Raw genomic sequence first — 16,012 nt, 5'->3', positions numbered from 1 at the left:
ATTCAGAAGAAAAACAACATTTGTGCCAAGAAATGGAAGACGCTGAAGTATGTGTTGTATGTAGATTGGGATGTAGCCTGTGTGTAATAATAATAATAATAATGAGGTGGGTGATTATATTTGTCCTGTTTCACACATGTACAAGTGTGTATTCATACATGTGTTAATTAGAAATGTGTTTTTTGCATATCCCAACTCCCCCTGAGACATCCTCGGGGGGTAGGGTCACGTCCAGGGTCAGCCATGATCAACGGTGACCCTGGGGCAATTAGGGTTAAGTGCCTTGCACAAGGGAAAATCGACAGATTCTTCACCTTGTCGGCTCGCGGATTCGAACTAGCGACCTTTCGGTTACTGGCCCAACGCTCTAACCGCTAGGCAATCTGCCAAGTGTGTATATTACAGTATACTCACTCTGTGGTGGAGGCTGAGGAGAGTAGTGTTGGGAAGCTGTCCTGTCTGTTAGCATGCTGTAGCTTGGGCGAGGACGGCAGCGATGAGTCCGTCATCTCTTCGATGTCATCGTGGGGAGACTGAGGCTTGTTGCCCTTCTTCTTACTGAACGCCTGCTTGAACGAGCTCCGCAACTGCAAGAGAAACACCAAAACGTCAACATCGCCCATCTCTCCAACTTAACGGACATAATTTCCTGTCGGGCCAAGTCAGTGCTGTTCTTAGGCAACAGTCACCATCTGAGAGAGAGGGAACGCAAGGCAACTCAATCAAGGGCGACTGTATGGAGGAGGAATGCAGGGAGGAGCCAGACTGTATGGAGGAGGAATGAGGAATGCAGGGGAGGAGCCAGACTGGAGGAATGAGGAATGCAGGGAGGAGCCAGACTGTATGGAGGAGGAATGAGGAATGCAGGGGAGGAGCCAGACTTTTTAAGGTCCTGGAACTAGAAACAAACAGGCAGTCAAAATGGAGGAAGAGGAGAGGGGGGCTGTTTCCATGCCGAACAGTTGTAGAAGGGGAAAACGTTGAGGAACTGAGGAGGAAAGGAGAGGAGGAAGAGGAGGAAGTCACCACAGCATACGAACGGTAGATGCTTTAGTGCAACTAACCTGTGCTGGGATGGAATCAGCCACCTGAGGATAGAACAATCACTACTGTTATCACAAGGACACGCCGCTCCACTGACCCACAAATCATCACTACTGTATTACCGCTAAGGCCACCATTATCTTTAAAGGGGAAATCTGAGATTGGTACATCCATTTTTATACTTTCAAATGAATGATATATATATATTGATTTTTGAAGAATATAGCTTATAAATACCTAATGAGCTTTGTTCAACTGTCATACCCCAAAATACTTCCCTTGCCCCTTTAAAACTCCATTTAACTGGCAATTAGTTCCTGAGGTCTGAGGCATTTGCATTTTGGCACTCAGAGCTGAGCTGCCTCATATCTCTAGGTTCCCTTGTTAGGAGGAGGAGCCCTAGCACAATCACATCATTTTCAGTGCGACTGGAGCCTTTCCCCCCATGTCAAAGAACATCTGGAGCCACAATGGAGCCGGCAGTAGGAGACATTTTGTTTCCTGTACAAGTTGAAGAATGGATCCAGGGAGGGGAAACTGCACTTGATGTGTGTGTGTGTTCTTGTGTGTGTGTGTGCCCATGTCCCGCTCCCTGCTGTTAGCGATGCCCTCTTCAGCCAGATCACAGGCTCTTCATTAACCTCTGAGCTACACACTCCCAGTGTTTCAGGCCACAGGGGCACAGAGGCAGAATTTATATGCAAATTCATATGAATAGCTGCATAGATTTTTATTTATGAGCATGTGTTGAGCTTTTCTCTGGCTCAGAGTCTGGGAAGGATTGGGAAAGAGAATTGAGCAGTTGTAAAGATGCTGGTCGTACTCCTTGACGAACATTTAGCAGTTCATCATGGTCTGTTTCCCAGAAGAGATAGTATGGAGGTCAGATTGTATACTCTTCAAGTGGGGTTGTCTTCTGTACCGAATCTTATTATAAGAATGTATGAGTAATTATTGAATGTAATGAAAAATTATTCAGAGGGTCCTCGCAAATAGTAGTCATTAACCAGCAGGAAACTGTATTACCGGCAGAAAAACACAAGGTCGAGGGAGGATTTACAAAAACATGGATTTTGAATGAATGCATTTCTGAAATAGGGTGTGTCATATTTTCTCCATGGGAGGCAGAAGTGTAACTGCACACAGATGGAGAGGGGAAAGAAGCTTAACATTACTAGGAGAGATGGACTGTACGCTTAATCAAGGGGTACACTGACTGGGGGACTTAAGGCAACTAAGCGGGACAGCACTGATTCATGCTCAAATAAGTATCCGTCCCTTTCGGGTAAATGGACCACATTAGGCACTATTTGAAATAGTGAATTAAGCCTTTATTTGGTATTATTAACACATTTTATTAGGCCTTTATTTAGTGTTTTCTTCTTTACACATGAATGAGTACAGGAAACACTGAATGAAGGACTAACGACTGGCTAATACTATAGAATAAAGGTCCCATTTATCTACTTATATACACAATTATACACTTAGGAAATGAGTGCCCAATATGTGATCCTTGTACAAAAGTGTTACCCCTCTCTATCTCTTTATCTCACAGTCATTCACTCTGTCATAGACATGCGAGAGGATGGGGGAGTTTCATATTCACCTTGTTGCCTCTCTCCTTTCCCTGGCAGAGGGTTAGGGTTAGGGAGAGCGTGAGAAAAGGGAGTGGAATTACAAGTCACAGTTATGACAATGTATGACTTCTCAGTAGAAAGGAGTGTGAGACTGGCATGGTTTAGATGGCTCAGAGGTTAGAGTGAAGTGCACTGCATGGAGACGTCTATACGAGCCAAGAAACCCTCCTCCTCTCCTTCTCCCATGGGATTTCTTCACTCACTAACTTACCCAGCTCTTCTTCTTCTTCTTCTTGTCCTCTAGGTCTTTGGCGCTGCCCAGGGACGAGTGACTGGCTGCACTGTTGATGCTGGACATGCTCTCCGACGAGTGTTGCCGCCTAATCCGCAGGTCTGGAAGCACAAGACAACCCGCTTTTTTAGTACCTACCCAGTCTAACTCCCAAGCGCCAGGTGTTTGAGATCAACTTTCAAAGAGGGTGAACTTTCTAGAGTGGTGTATGGCTGCTCTGAACATTCTAGAGTGGTGTACGGCTGCTCTGAACATTCTAGAGTGGTGTACGGCTGCTCTGAACATTCTAGAGTGGTGTATGGCTGCTCTCATGAGTAAAGAGGGACAGAGTTTGAAATGTGTGGGTCGATCAAGAGGAAGAGGTGCGGTTCTTGCCCACACTAAAGCGCATATGGAGGGTTCTCCTCAGGCGGTGCTACCTTTGTGTAGGTGGTCGGGGCCGTTGAGGGCCACTTGGATGGCTGTCTGGGCGTCTGTGTTCTGGGCTTTCAGCGCCTCGATGGTCTCTCTCAGCTCAGCCAGCTCCGACTCCTGAGGGAAGAGAAGCAGCTCCACAGATCAACCTCCACAGCACCACCACACCACAGACAATACCAATCTGCACAATTGAAAACAATGGCAGAATGTGCTTGATTATAGATATACTGCAGAAACACCATTTGGAGTCCCAAAAAAATAACAAATGTGCTTTAGGTGGATCTTGAATAGACCTTTTTGTTCACTAACCCTGTTGAAAGAGAAACATCTTGTTTTCTGCCTCTAAATCTCTAACGGCCTACCCTTCATTTCGGCCAGGGGCACCATTCTCTCAATTCTCAATCCAAAATTCAATGACAGTCGTACGATAACTCAGTCAAATATTCCTGCCTCAAAAGCACACAGAGATAGGCCATAAGCAGGTTTAAGAAGATAAGGTTTGGCAATAGAGTTTTACCCTCCGCCCCAACTGCTTGGATAAAACCTACACGGCGCCGCTCCTCTCTATTAAACCCACATGATTAGATATAACGCAACAGCGCTCCAATTCCCCCAAAACCACTGTGGGCTTGTGATAGGGTTTCAGTCTTAATTAAAAGTTGGGATGGCACAGGCGGCTTGCTTAACAAAGACGTCCCTCTAGAATCTCTTGTTTAATTTATCCAGGATTAGGGCTGCCACAGCTCGTCAATGTTATCAGTAGGGTTTCCACGAACAGGCGGACAGGCGGAAACGCTCCCGTTTCATCACAAGGACGGTTTTACATTTACAACACACGCACCATTCTTTCACTGATCCTGGTTTTAGAGCTCGATGACGTTACCCTATCTGGGTTCTTCTCCCAGACCCTAATCCCACTCAAGTGCTGCCAATTACGAACCGTAACAAACACCTCTGTCATCTCTAATGTGGTCTGATATCTGTCTATGAGTATAGCATCATTCAGTACACGCCCCTGAAGAAATAACTCTGCAGAGTATGGAGCAAAACCAATGTCCTGGATTAGGATACATATGTGACAAGTTTCATCTTAAAGTAAAAGGGGAAAAGGTCCCACACTAAACTTAACGGAAAACCACCCAAAAACTATCTTCTGGTATTTGTTTCATTAGTCCATTGTTGACATAGTCCCAAAATGTTTTGCATGTCAGCAATCAAGTAGTGAAGATAGTTAACTTTAAAAATACAGAAATTATCCCAGCATCATGCGTTTTGCATCATATGACAATGGACTAATGAAACAAAATACCAAAAGACAGTTTTTTGGGTGGAATTGTCCTTTAACATAGCATCTAACGTAATGAAGCCTTCATCAATAGGTCTATATAGAAATCATTCATAAGAAAATGTCATGCTGTATAAAGCGTGGTAAATGTGGCACGGGCACAACACAGGATGATTATAAATGATTTAGGGTACGTTATGTAGTGCTTATGAAGACCTTATGAATGCTCTAACACACTTCTATAAGTTACTGTTATTGTAAAGTGTAAAGGACCATGGATTAACAGTGATATGCACAAACAGGCAGACTTCTCAGAGACAATGAAACACTAAAGCCGCGACTTCATACATGAGAAGGTATCTGGAAGCGGTGGGCCGCAGCAACAGAAAAAGGCATGTACCTTTTGCTCAGCTGTCATGGTGAGGCTCGTTAGGCGACAGGTCATGTTCCCCAGGCTCTTCTCAAAGGCTGCCACCAGGTGAGCCTGCCAACACAGAGGTCAAAGTTCAACACAGACAACAAAACACTGGACGGGTCATTAAAGTAGGCATAAAGAGAAAACGTTAAATTTGCACATTTTCTGTCACATTTTCCTGAAGTCCTATAAATATACCATTCTCTGTAGGTGGAACAATCTCTAACCAGGTGGATTCAAGATGATCCACAAACACACATTGAGCACACAGTGTGGAAAATCCATCGTTAGATAGACCCTTAAAGATGTAGAAGAAGAATCGACGCGACCTGAGGGTGTAGGCTATTTTTCTCTCGCCCTCTTCATGTTCCCTCGTGTTTCTCATGAGTCATCACTCTCCCCAGGGACCCTCAGCTCTGATAGACTGAGTCAAGTCATCCCTCTGTTGAACCACCAGCGCTGACTGACTGGCTGGACGATCATGTTTATTTCTGTATCTGAACCAAAACACTAGGAACATTCCCCCTAGTTACAGCTTGCACTTTACCATGGCAACGCTGAGCCTGCTGCATGCTAACCACTCCCCCTCTGGTCCAGGGTGATAACTTGTGGGTTATGAATTGGAAGTTAACATGAGGAGGTCCAAAGAAGACATGCCGTAGAGAACTTGTGCTACAGAAGAAGTGGTAGCTACACCACGTCTGCTCTTCTGAAAGCTGTGAACCTTCACTTTCTCTGAAGACAACAGCAGCAGCAACAACAACATCCATGATTAGGACTGATTTTCACAGCCAACTGGTGATTTGAACATGCACAAAAACACAGCTGAACCCAGACCTAAAGCAAAGTGAAAAGTGGGCATATCTTCTTGTACACAGGTCAGGGAAGGTTTAGCATTGCTTTAACGGTGCCTGAGTTATTTTTTCACCTGAAGAAACACCGGCGACAAACTGAAGGGTGCCAAATGTTTAGCAGCATGACCCCACCTGCTGCACTGAGCCTGATGGAAGTAAAGCTCCATGAAAATAGGATAGCACCATGAGGGATAGTGTGTGTGTGTGTGTGTGTGTGTGTGTGTGTGGGGGGGTGATAAGTCTTCACCTAAAAGAAATACAAGAATAGTAATTGTGTGTGTGCATGTGTGTGACAGAGAGAGAAACAGACAGAACAGTGTGAGCTCACACCCACGCACCTCCACAGCATGGAGCCTCAGACACCTGTCAGGACCAGTGAGTCACACAGAGCCAGGCAGCGTGCCCACAGATAAGAAAATCTCAGCTCAGCAGGGCGGAGGAGTAGCAACACAGTAATCACAGTCCTACACCAATAAGCCAACACCACCATATTGGTCCTCTTCTCTCCTCTCTGGCTGAATTGCATATAACCTTTGCAAAATGTCATCCGTCCAATCCATCAGCCCCCTCCATCATGTGACATACACCCACTGCGGCTGCCCACCTGTCCGCCCTGTGGGTAGGGCTGTGAAGCTTCCCACGCATCCCGCGGCTGGCCTTTGGCCTTGCGACCCCTGCCCTGGGGCCTCTGCTGGGAGCCGGGGTAGTGGTTGAGGGGTGGCCAGACCAGCGAACCGGCCAGAGAGCTGCCCCTACTACTACTGCTGCTGCCCAGTGTCGACGCCATCCTCAGAGCCCTCTCTGCTCTACCCATCCACACTCACTCACACACAGCAGCATGACTACTGTAGAACAAGCCAGCACAGACGGCTAGATATACTAATTCCCAAATCCCCAAAGAGAAAGGCACAAAAAGAGGTAGAGGGGAGGGGATAAGAGGGAGAGGGAGGGCAATCTAGAGAGGAGAGAAAGGAGTGAGAGAGGGAAAGGAGTGAGAGAGGGAAAGGAATGAGAGAGGGAAAGGAAACAGAGAGAGTGATGGAAGGTGAAGGAAGGAGAATTAGGGTAAGGTTGGTAGGTAAGTAGAGCGCAGAGATATAAACCCACCTCTTAAACCCACTTTAATGACGGCCAAGGCAAGGAATGGAATCTCTTCTGATGAGAAAATAAAAACCTCACAGTACAATACCAAGACGCTTCTACAACGCTTGTTCTTTTTAATCCTTTTTCCAGGATGCTGGTTTTTCTCATTCGACTTTGTTCTAATCAAAGAAAACCCAAACAAACATGAAATAGATTGACATGGACGTGGGAGAGCTTCTCTAACCATATGTGACTACACACATACAACTGTCTGCCTGATGTGGTGGCCATTTTAGCTACAAATCAGGCCAGACTGACCTGCTAGGAGCATGCTGAATGTGACACAACGAATAGTCCTTTATTAAAAATATTCCTTATTCCAAAAAGGTCAAAATATTCATTTCCATGTTAACATATTACAAAGACAGTGAGCAGATACAGTAAATGAACGTCTTCCATACAGTACATTAGTGTCCCGTATAGCTCAGCTGGTGGAGCACAGCGCTTGCAACTCCAGGGTTGCGGGTTTGATTCCCACAGGGGACAAGTCGGAAAATGTATGCACACTACTGTAAGTCGCTCTGGATAAGAGCGTCTGCTAAACGACTGAAATGGAAATGTGATTAGGGTCAATCTACGATGATGTCAATCAGCAGACACCACACTCACAGCTCTTCTCATTCGTTCAATGACAAAACAGTGCCTCGCTCTAAGTGGGATTTATATTTAATCAGCCATTCAAGAGAACATGACTGCAAACAAACAGTATGCACCTGCTGAAGATGCAGTATCTCATGGGCCATGAAGCTTGGGTACCAGACACCATCTGGTACCAGACACCATCCGGTACCAGAGAGAGTGTATGGTTCTGGCGGGGATGACATTTCGACTATGACACCCACTACTGGAACAGATTGGGATCAGGAGCCCAGGAAAGGCATAGTTGAAATGTCACCCCCGCCAGACCCATACACTCTCTCTGGTACCGGATGGTGTCTGGTACCAGATGGTGTCTGGTACCGCATGGTGTCTGGTACGCAAGCTTCATGGCCCATGTTGTGCATTGGGACAACATTTCTCTCCCGGGACTCCAGTGGTTGAAACATGCACTGCAGCATTGATTAAGGCAGCGTTTTAGGTGCTGTAAGCTGATTTGTCTGGGAGAGATACTGCATCTTCAGCAGGTGCATGCTGTTTGTTTGCAGTCATGTTCTCTTGAATGGCTAATTAAATATAAATCCCACTTAGAGCGAGGCACCTCATGCCTTTCCTATATATATATATATATATATATATATATATATATATATTCAAGGGATTTTCTTTATTTTTACTATATTCTACATTGTAGAATGTATACATATAATGAAGACATCAAAACTATGAAATAAGACATATTGAATCATGTAGTAACCAGTTTCTTCAAAGTAGCCACCCTTTGCCTTGATGACAGCTTTGTACACTCTTGGCATGGGTGGGCATAGGCCTACCCACTGGGGAACCAGGCCCAGCCAATCAGAATGAGTTTTACCCCACAAAAGGGCTTTATTACAGACAGAAATACTCCTCAGTTTCATTAGATGTCCGGGTGGCTGGTTTCAGACAATTCCGCAGGTGAATAAGCCAGATGTGGAGGTCCTGGGCTGGCGTGGTTACACGTGGTCTGCGGTTGTGAAGCCGGTTGGACGTGCTGCCAAATTCTCTAAAACGACGTTGGAGGCAATGTATAGTAGAGAAATGAACGTTCAATTCTCTGGCAACAGCTCTGGTGGATATTCCTACAGTCAACATGCCAATTGCACGCTCCCTCAAAACTTTCAAAAGTTTGGGGTAACTTAGAAATGTCTCTGTTTTTGAAAGAAAAGCATATTTTTTGTCCATTAAAGTAACATCAAATTTTTCAGAAATACAGTGTAGACATAGTTAATGTTGTAAATGACTATTGTAGCTGGAAACGGCTGATTTTTAGTGGAATATCTACATAGGCGTACAGAGGCCCATTATCAGCAACCATCACTCCTGTGTTCCAATGGCACGTTGTGTTAGCTAATCCAAGTTTATCATTTTAAAAAGCTAAAAAGGTTTTCAGCTGTGCTAACATAATTGCAAAAGGGTTTTCTAATGATCAATTAGCCTTTTAAAATGATAAACTTAGATTAGCTAATACAACGTGCCATTGGTACACAGGAGTGATGGTTGCTGATAATGGGCCTCTGTACACCTACGTAGATATTCCATTAAAGAAAATAGTCAGTTTCCAGCTACAATAGTCATTTACAACATTAACTATGTCTACACTGTATTTCTGATCAATTTGATGTTATTTTAATGGACGAAAAATGTGCTTTTCTTTCAAAAACAAGGCATTGTATTGTGTGACAAAACTGCTCATTTTAGAGTGGCCTTTTATTGTCCCCAGCACAAGGTGCACCTGTGTAATGATTATGCAGTTTAATCAACTTCTTGATATGCCACACCTGTCAGGTGGATGGATTATCTTGGCAAAGGAAAAGTGCCCACTAATGGGGATTTAAACAGATTTGTGCACTAAATTCGAGAGAAATAAGCTATTTGTGCATGTGGAAAATGTCTGGGATCTTTTATTTCAGCTCATGAAACATGGGACCAACACCGATGCATTTATATTTCTGTTCAGTATATATACACAAAGGCATCTAAAAAAAACTTTCTCAGAAATTAAACAATGCAACTTTTCTACAAAGACATCTGGGGTCTGTATGAGTCACACAGTGAACACAAAAGCTAGTTGGAAGTTTCTTGGCAGTGTGGTGCCTTAGTGCCTGGAGATGTATAACTCCTCGATCAAAGCCAGAGACCCTGGTGAAGACCCTGTCAGCCTCGCACTTGATCAGACGCTTCACGCAGGGCCCAGCACAGAGAGAGACAGGAGCGCCAATCTCTCCACAGAGACCTGACAGGCTTTGGGTTCCCAGGGTTCTCTCTCACTCTGTATAATACACTTCCTCCCTCCAAACTGGGCTCACAAGCCCCCTCTTTCCCCCCCCCCCCCCCCCCCCCTCTCTGTTTTGTTGAATCTGCATGTTCTTGCTAGGCCGCTCTATATTGCTGCCCCACTGGATGAGGCTCGCTTCGCAGGACAATTCCCGGTAAACAAGCCGTGTTCGAAAAAAACAACAACCCAGACTTCAAAACATTTCATCAGAAGCTTAAGAAACCTTTGAGTCAGAGAGAGAAAGGGAATTAGTGGGTGTCTAGACTGATTTACATTCAAGGGTTTGGCAAAGGCAGAGTTTCCCCCAAACCTCTCTGACATGCTAGGATGCAAATGAACCACGACGCAGACGTTTTGACTGCTCAGTGTTTGTTGAAGTAAGAGGCACTTACATTGGCAGACAGCTGAGATGTGAGGGTCGCAACCTTTTCCTGGGAGGCGTCCAACTCTCGTCGCAGCTTCCTGATTTGCTGTTTGGGTGGGGAAAAATGAACAGATTACCATGACGATCACATCTCTCCTAAAAAAACAGGACTGATTGAAAATACAACAGAGCATGCCTATCTTCCGATTCCATCCCTTTAAAAGCAAATCCAAATCTGGTGTACCAGCTGCCTAGTAAACATCCATTTGAAAACATGTAAAGTCTGTCTCATTGCCACAGTATAAAACAATGGGGTGAATGTAAGTGTGAAGGTAAGTGGGGGATTACCGTGGTATTTTGGCCTGTTTGACCCTTGATTGAAAAGAGAAGAATACAATTAACTCTATGATGCATGCTTAGTCCAAACAGAAGATATGGTGAGAGAGATATCTGTTATGATGATGACAAAGCAGCATGTTTCCTCACGGTTAGCAGTTTAAGCCATTAGCCAATAAGGAAAAAGGCAATCTCTCACACATAAACAACAGTACAGTCATGGACAAATTAGCCAATAAAAGGGGAAAAAGTGCACAAGCATCTAAACACATTAGGGTAGTTGTCACTTTGGTAACACTTTCTTTAAACCTGACTGGTATAATGCATTTTTTTCTAACAAGTAATAAAGCATTATACCTGTGGGCTTTAACTAACGTGTTAATGTAGGGTGCAAACAGAAACAGAAAGTCATTGTAATGAAAGAAAAGCCAGTGATAACTGAATAGGGTGTGAAGTGAAACCACTGAGAAGGATAAAGAGTAGGATGTATTAATGATGTTTGTCCATGACTGTCAGTATGACATGTGGTAAAGCTCATGTCAAAGTGCTGTTTGGTTATATTGAAATGCCTGGTTGTTTAAAAGACTGGCCAATGACAAGCAATGCACCATAGGGTCAAAGAGATTTGACTTGGACACCAAGTCCAAGGTTATATACACAAGTTTTATGCTCAGGTCCGCCACTGATAGGCCAGAACCTGATTTTGGACGAAGTGGATACATACATCACTGCTCGTGCTTTGATTGTTATCTTTCATTATGGAGATCTGACCGGACCAGACCAGACCAGACCAGACAGACAAACAGAGAGACTGACAGACCAGACAGACCAGAGAGACAGACTAGAGAGACAAACAGAGAGACTGACCAGACAGACCAGATAGACCAACGAGACAGACAGACCAAACGAGACAGACCAGACCAGAAAGACCAGAAAGACCAGACCAGACAGACAAACAGAGAGACTGACAGACCAGACAGACCAGAGAGACAGACTAGAGAGACTGACAGACCAGACAGACCAGACCAGACAGACAGACCAGACCAGGCAGACCAGACCAGGCAGACCAGACCAGGCAGACCAGACCAGGCAGACAAACAGAGAGACTGACAGACCAGACAGACCAGAGAGACAGACTAGAGAGACAGACCAAACCAGACAGACCAGACCAGACAGACAGACCAGACCAGAAAGACCAGACCAGACAGACAAACAGAGAGACTGACAGACCAGACAGACCAGAGAGACAGACTAGAGAGACAAACAGAGAGACTGACCAGACAGACCAGATAGACCAACGAGACAGACAGACCAAACGAGACAGACCAGACCAGAAAGACCAGACCAGACAGACAAACAGAGAGACTGACAGACCAGACAGACCAGAGAGACAGACTAGAGAGACAGACCAAACCAGACAGACAGACCAGACCAGGCAGACCAGACCAGGCAGACAAACAGAGAGACTGACAGACCAGACAGACCAGAGAGACAGACTAGAGAGACAGACCAAACCAGACAGACCAGACCAGACAGACAGACCAGACCAGGCAGACCAGACCAGACCAGGCAGACCAGACCAGATAGACAAACAGAGAGACTGACCTGACAGACGGACCGACAGACTGACCAGACAGACTGACCAGACTGACCAGACAGACAGAGAGACTGACCTGACGGACCGACCAACAGACAGACCGACAGACCAACCGACCGACCGACCGACCGACCAGACTGAGCAGACAGACTGACCAGACTGACCAGTCAGACAGACAGACCAGAGAGACAGACAGACAGACAGACCAGACAGACAGACAGGACAGACAGACCAGATCAGACAGACAGACCAGAGAGACAGACCAGAGAGACAAACAGGACAGACAGACCAGATCAGATCAGACAGACAGACCAGATCAGACAGACAGACAGATCAGACGACCAGACAGAGATTAGATAGACCAGACAGAGACCAGACAGACAGACAGGAGACATTTCGTCCCTCACCAAGCCAAGCCTCTTACCTCAGAATGTGCCTTTTCCTCTGTCTGTTTGGGAGAGAAGACATGTCGTTAAGATGTGCAGGAATAAGCCACGTTGTATGAACAATGATTCACTTCTGACAGCTTCTTTATGGATGCAATGAATGCCCATTGTCATAATGAGTAGATCATTGGGGTTGAGCTTTTGATGGAGTATGATGCAGGAGCCAAAAGGCCATAGATGACGCCCGGAAGTGAAAGCAAATGCTAAGGCAGCTCTTAACGCATCAAATTAAATCAAATCAAATGTTATTGGTCACATACACATATTTAGCAGATGTTATTGCGTGTGTTGGGAAATCGTTGACTGTGGTGTCATTTCAAGTCAGGTCTGACTGTACTAAGAACTTACAGAACGTTTGATTTTGGCCAATCAAGTCATATGTAATCGATGTGGCAGGGATAATTAACATATTACATTGTATGTATGTATTGCAATATATACACACTGGTAACATTGCACACAAGTAACATTGGTTGTTTTTTTTCACACCAACCAAAAACCTGTGTGAACATCTGCCACATTCAACCAGCATCAGAGCATGTGGTGGGCATACAAACACGTTGTCTGTGTGGTGTGGAGAGATCATAGCTGACAGCATCATAGTCTTTACCTTGGCCAGAAAGGAAAGAACCTGGAAGTAAGAAAACGTGGGTTCAAGCTGCTGCAATGGGAAACCATGGCAACCCAACACTTTGCACTGCCCTGAAAACAGGGTGCCAAACTTTTGTGTAAGCCAAGCATTCTCATTGGTTATCATCTATGGCCTTTTGATTGACATCTATATGTTTTGTCTATCTTTATATTGTTGGGCTGAATGATTGGTGTTGTAATGACTTTGGGAAAATGTGTCATGATACTTTTATCATAGTGTTCTTCGTAGGAGATTTTTATAAAATTGCTCTTTGTCAGTCGTGTTTATCAGGGTCGTGCTCATTAGGGCGCATCGCAGCAAAACGCTTTGCAACGGAAAACGAAAACAAATGTTTCTCATAGGACAGGCTGAAATAGTACCTCCCCGTTTCACAACGTTTTCTGCCTACTGAACACGCCCCAGGTGTTGAGTGATAACAGATGAGATTAAACAAAACTGATGACTAGATAATGCCAAAGATGAGAAGAAATGATAAAATAGCAAACAGAAAAGTATGATGAAATTCAAATCATAACTGACATAACTATTATAGTAATTGAAACAAATAAACATGAAATGACAATTAAAATATTAAAATATGAACACAACCAAACATCAACACAATGAAATGAAGAATAAACAATAACTGCATGCTGTCTTTCTGCCCCATAGGAATACTTTCAGAACAAGTCTCTGAAATCAGTGAAAGTCTAAACTCGTCTCGAGGCCTTTCTAGAACTTTCTGCTGGGGAGGAAAGAGGTGGAGAGCGCCAGTAATTGATTATCTTCCTCAACTGATCTGTCTTCTCATTGAGTTTGATTGCAGCTGGAGTGTTGCCCGTTGCCCCAAAAAAACACCTTCACCAAGCTTGAATTTGCCTAAATCACCTTGGATGCACTGCTAAAATATAAAAATGTATGATATATTTAAGTATTAAGGTCCAAGGAGGTGTGGTATATGGCCAATATACCACGGCTAAGGACTGTTCATAGGCAAGACGCAATGTGGAGTGCCTGGACACAGCCCTTAGCCGTGGTATATTGGCAATATACCACAAACCCCCGAGGTGTCTTATTGCTATTATAAACTGGTTTCCAACATAATTAGAGCAGTAAAAATACATGTTTTGTCATACCTGTGGTATACGGTCTCATATACCACGGCTGTCAGCCAATCAGCATTCAGGGCTTAAACCACCCAGTTTATAAAGCCATTCGTACACCGATCTATTATTGAAGAATGTAACTTGTAAAGTACAACTGTTCTACCCCATCATAACCCCAAATATGTTTCAAAATATTACTCTGATTTCATGGACTCTGTCCTTGCATCCATAACACAATCTTTGAATTTGAGAGTGGTTACATTTCTCCAGCCTTATAGCAAAAAAGTGGCAGGGCTGTCGTTTGCTGAAAAATGTATTACATATTATCTCCTAAAATAATTCTAGGCTAATGACACCAATTAACTGGGATCACACACAGCACCCATGGCAGCCATAAGCATGATTGTCTAAATGTTTGTTTGTGTGTTTGGAGAAAACAATGCAACTTACCGCAGAGTACAGGGATGAGGTGCTGGAGACCAGCGACAGTGAGGATCCATGGACTAGAGAGAGAGAGAGAGAGAGAGCGTGAGAGAGAGAGAGAGAGAGAGAGCGAGAGAGAGAGAGAGAGAGAGAGAGAGAGAGAGAGAGAGAGAGAGACAGAGAGAGAGAGAGAGAGAGAGAGAGAGCGAGCGAGAGTGAGAGAGCGTGAGAGCGTGAGAGCGAGTGAGGAATTAAGAGAACATAACCTGTGGTCCTGTAAATAGCACCATCTCATCTGCATGTAAAAGCACCATTCTAATGGTATGTGAGTGGCTGTGTACTAATGAAGTACTCGTTTGGATAATTCAAAGGGCTAGTCTTTGACTAGTAACATTACTTTCAAGTGGCACTGTCACGTTACCAAAATGTTAACTGAAACACCAAACTTGTCTTTAAAAAGGTAAGCAGATAAAAGCCGGGTTCCTAGTCCGGGGCATTTTGAGCTTCAGTCTGAGAGCTCCACCCTGACTATCACTTCTTCTTGGTCTAAGCAGCGTCCCACAGACAAGTTAATAATTATATATATATATATATATATATATGCCATCAAGCAGACTACTGTAAGTCCCTTTTTATCCACAGTAGTAGTGGCAGCAGCGGGAATCGGAAACCTGCAATCCGGGTGTTGCTAGCACCCTGCTCTACCAACTGAACCACACAGGACCACAGTCTGGGCCTACCTTCGTCGGTGCTGTCCCTGAAGGAGCCAGAACGGCTCATGCCCCGGGGTCTGTCCTCCAGAGAGGTGGCGCTGCCCCCCAGGTGGGCTTCTCCATACAGGTCAAAAGAGTCCTGGGCAGGGATGCTGTTGGAGCGACTCATACTGCTGGGTCCTGGCAGGTTGTAGGGTGACAGGTTGGTGGGGCTCACTGGGGGAGAAAACACAAACACATGCACAAACAGGTTGGAGTAGTGGTATTTGGAGTAGTGATATTTGGAGTAGTGATATTTGGAGTAGTGCTTACGCAGGTTGGAGTAGTGGTATTTGGAGTAGTGCTTATGCAGTTTGGAGTAGTGGTATTTGGAGTAGTGGTATTTGGAGTAGTGGTATTTGGAGTAGTGGTATTTGGAGTAGTGCTTACGCAGGTTGGAGTAGTGGTATTTG

General features: G+C 44.7%; 1 protein-coding gene across 21 annotated transcripts in view; it reads right to left on the bottom strand.

The window, feature by feature from the left end:
• The window catches only part of LOC106576581 (neuron navigator 3), a 226,349-nt gene that overhangs the window by 17,881 nt on the left and 192,456 nt on the right, over positions 1 to 16,012 (bottom strand). For 8 of the 21 annotated variants that reach the window (XM_082964081.1, XM_082964077.1, XM_082964078.1 and 5 more), the window contains 12 exons: positions 15,588 to 15,776; positions 14,875 to 14,927; positions 13,298 to 13,318; positions 12,666 to 12,689; positions 10,657 to 10,680; positions 10,337 to 10,414; positions 5,019 to 5,102; positions 3,336 to 3,447; positions 2,896 to 3,017; positions 2,654 to 2,674; positions 1,065 to 1,088; positions 415 to 587 (listed from right to left, as the gene is read on the bottom strand). In XM_082964081.1, coding sequence (XP_082820207.1) covers positions 415 to 587; positions 1,065 to 1,088; positions 2,654 to 2,674; positions 2,896 to 3,017; positions 3,336 to 3,447; positions 5,019 to 5,102; positions 10,337 to 10,414; positions 10,657 to 10,680; positions 12,666 to 12,689; positions 13,298 to 13,318; positions 14,875 to 14,927; positions 15,588 to 15,776 — 925 coding nt within the window. The remainder of the gene's footprint in view (positions 1 to 414; positions 588 to 1,064; positions 1,089 to 2,653; positions 2,675 to 2,895; positions 3,018 to 3,335; positions 3,448 to 5,018; positions 5,103 to 10,336; positions 10,415 to 10,656; positions 10,681 to 12,665; positions 12,690 to 13,297; positions 13,319 to 14,874; positions 14,928 to 15,587; positions 15,777 to 16,012) is intronic. The other 13 variants (XM_082964079.1, XM_082964094.1, XM_082964085.1 and 10 more) reach the window with 5 other exon arrangements.

This window comes from Salmo salar, chromosome 17, assembly GCF_965601325.2.
Source record: "Salmo salar chromosome 17, fSalSal1, whole genome shotgun sequence".
Taxonomy (NCBI): domain Eukaryota; kingdom Metazoa; phylum Chordata; class Actinopteri; order Salmoniformes; family Salmonidae; genus Salmo; species Salmo salar.
Note: the sequence above shows the minus strand (reverse complement) of the source record. Positions and strands in the feature narration are given on the sequence as shown.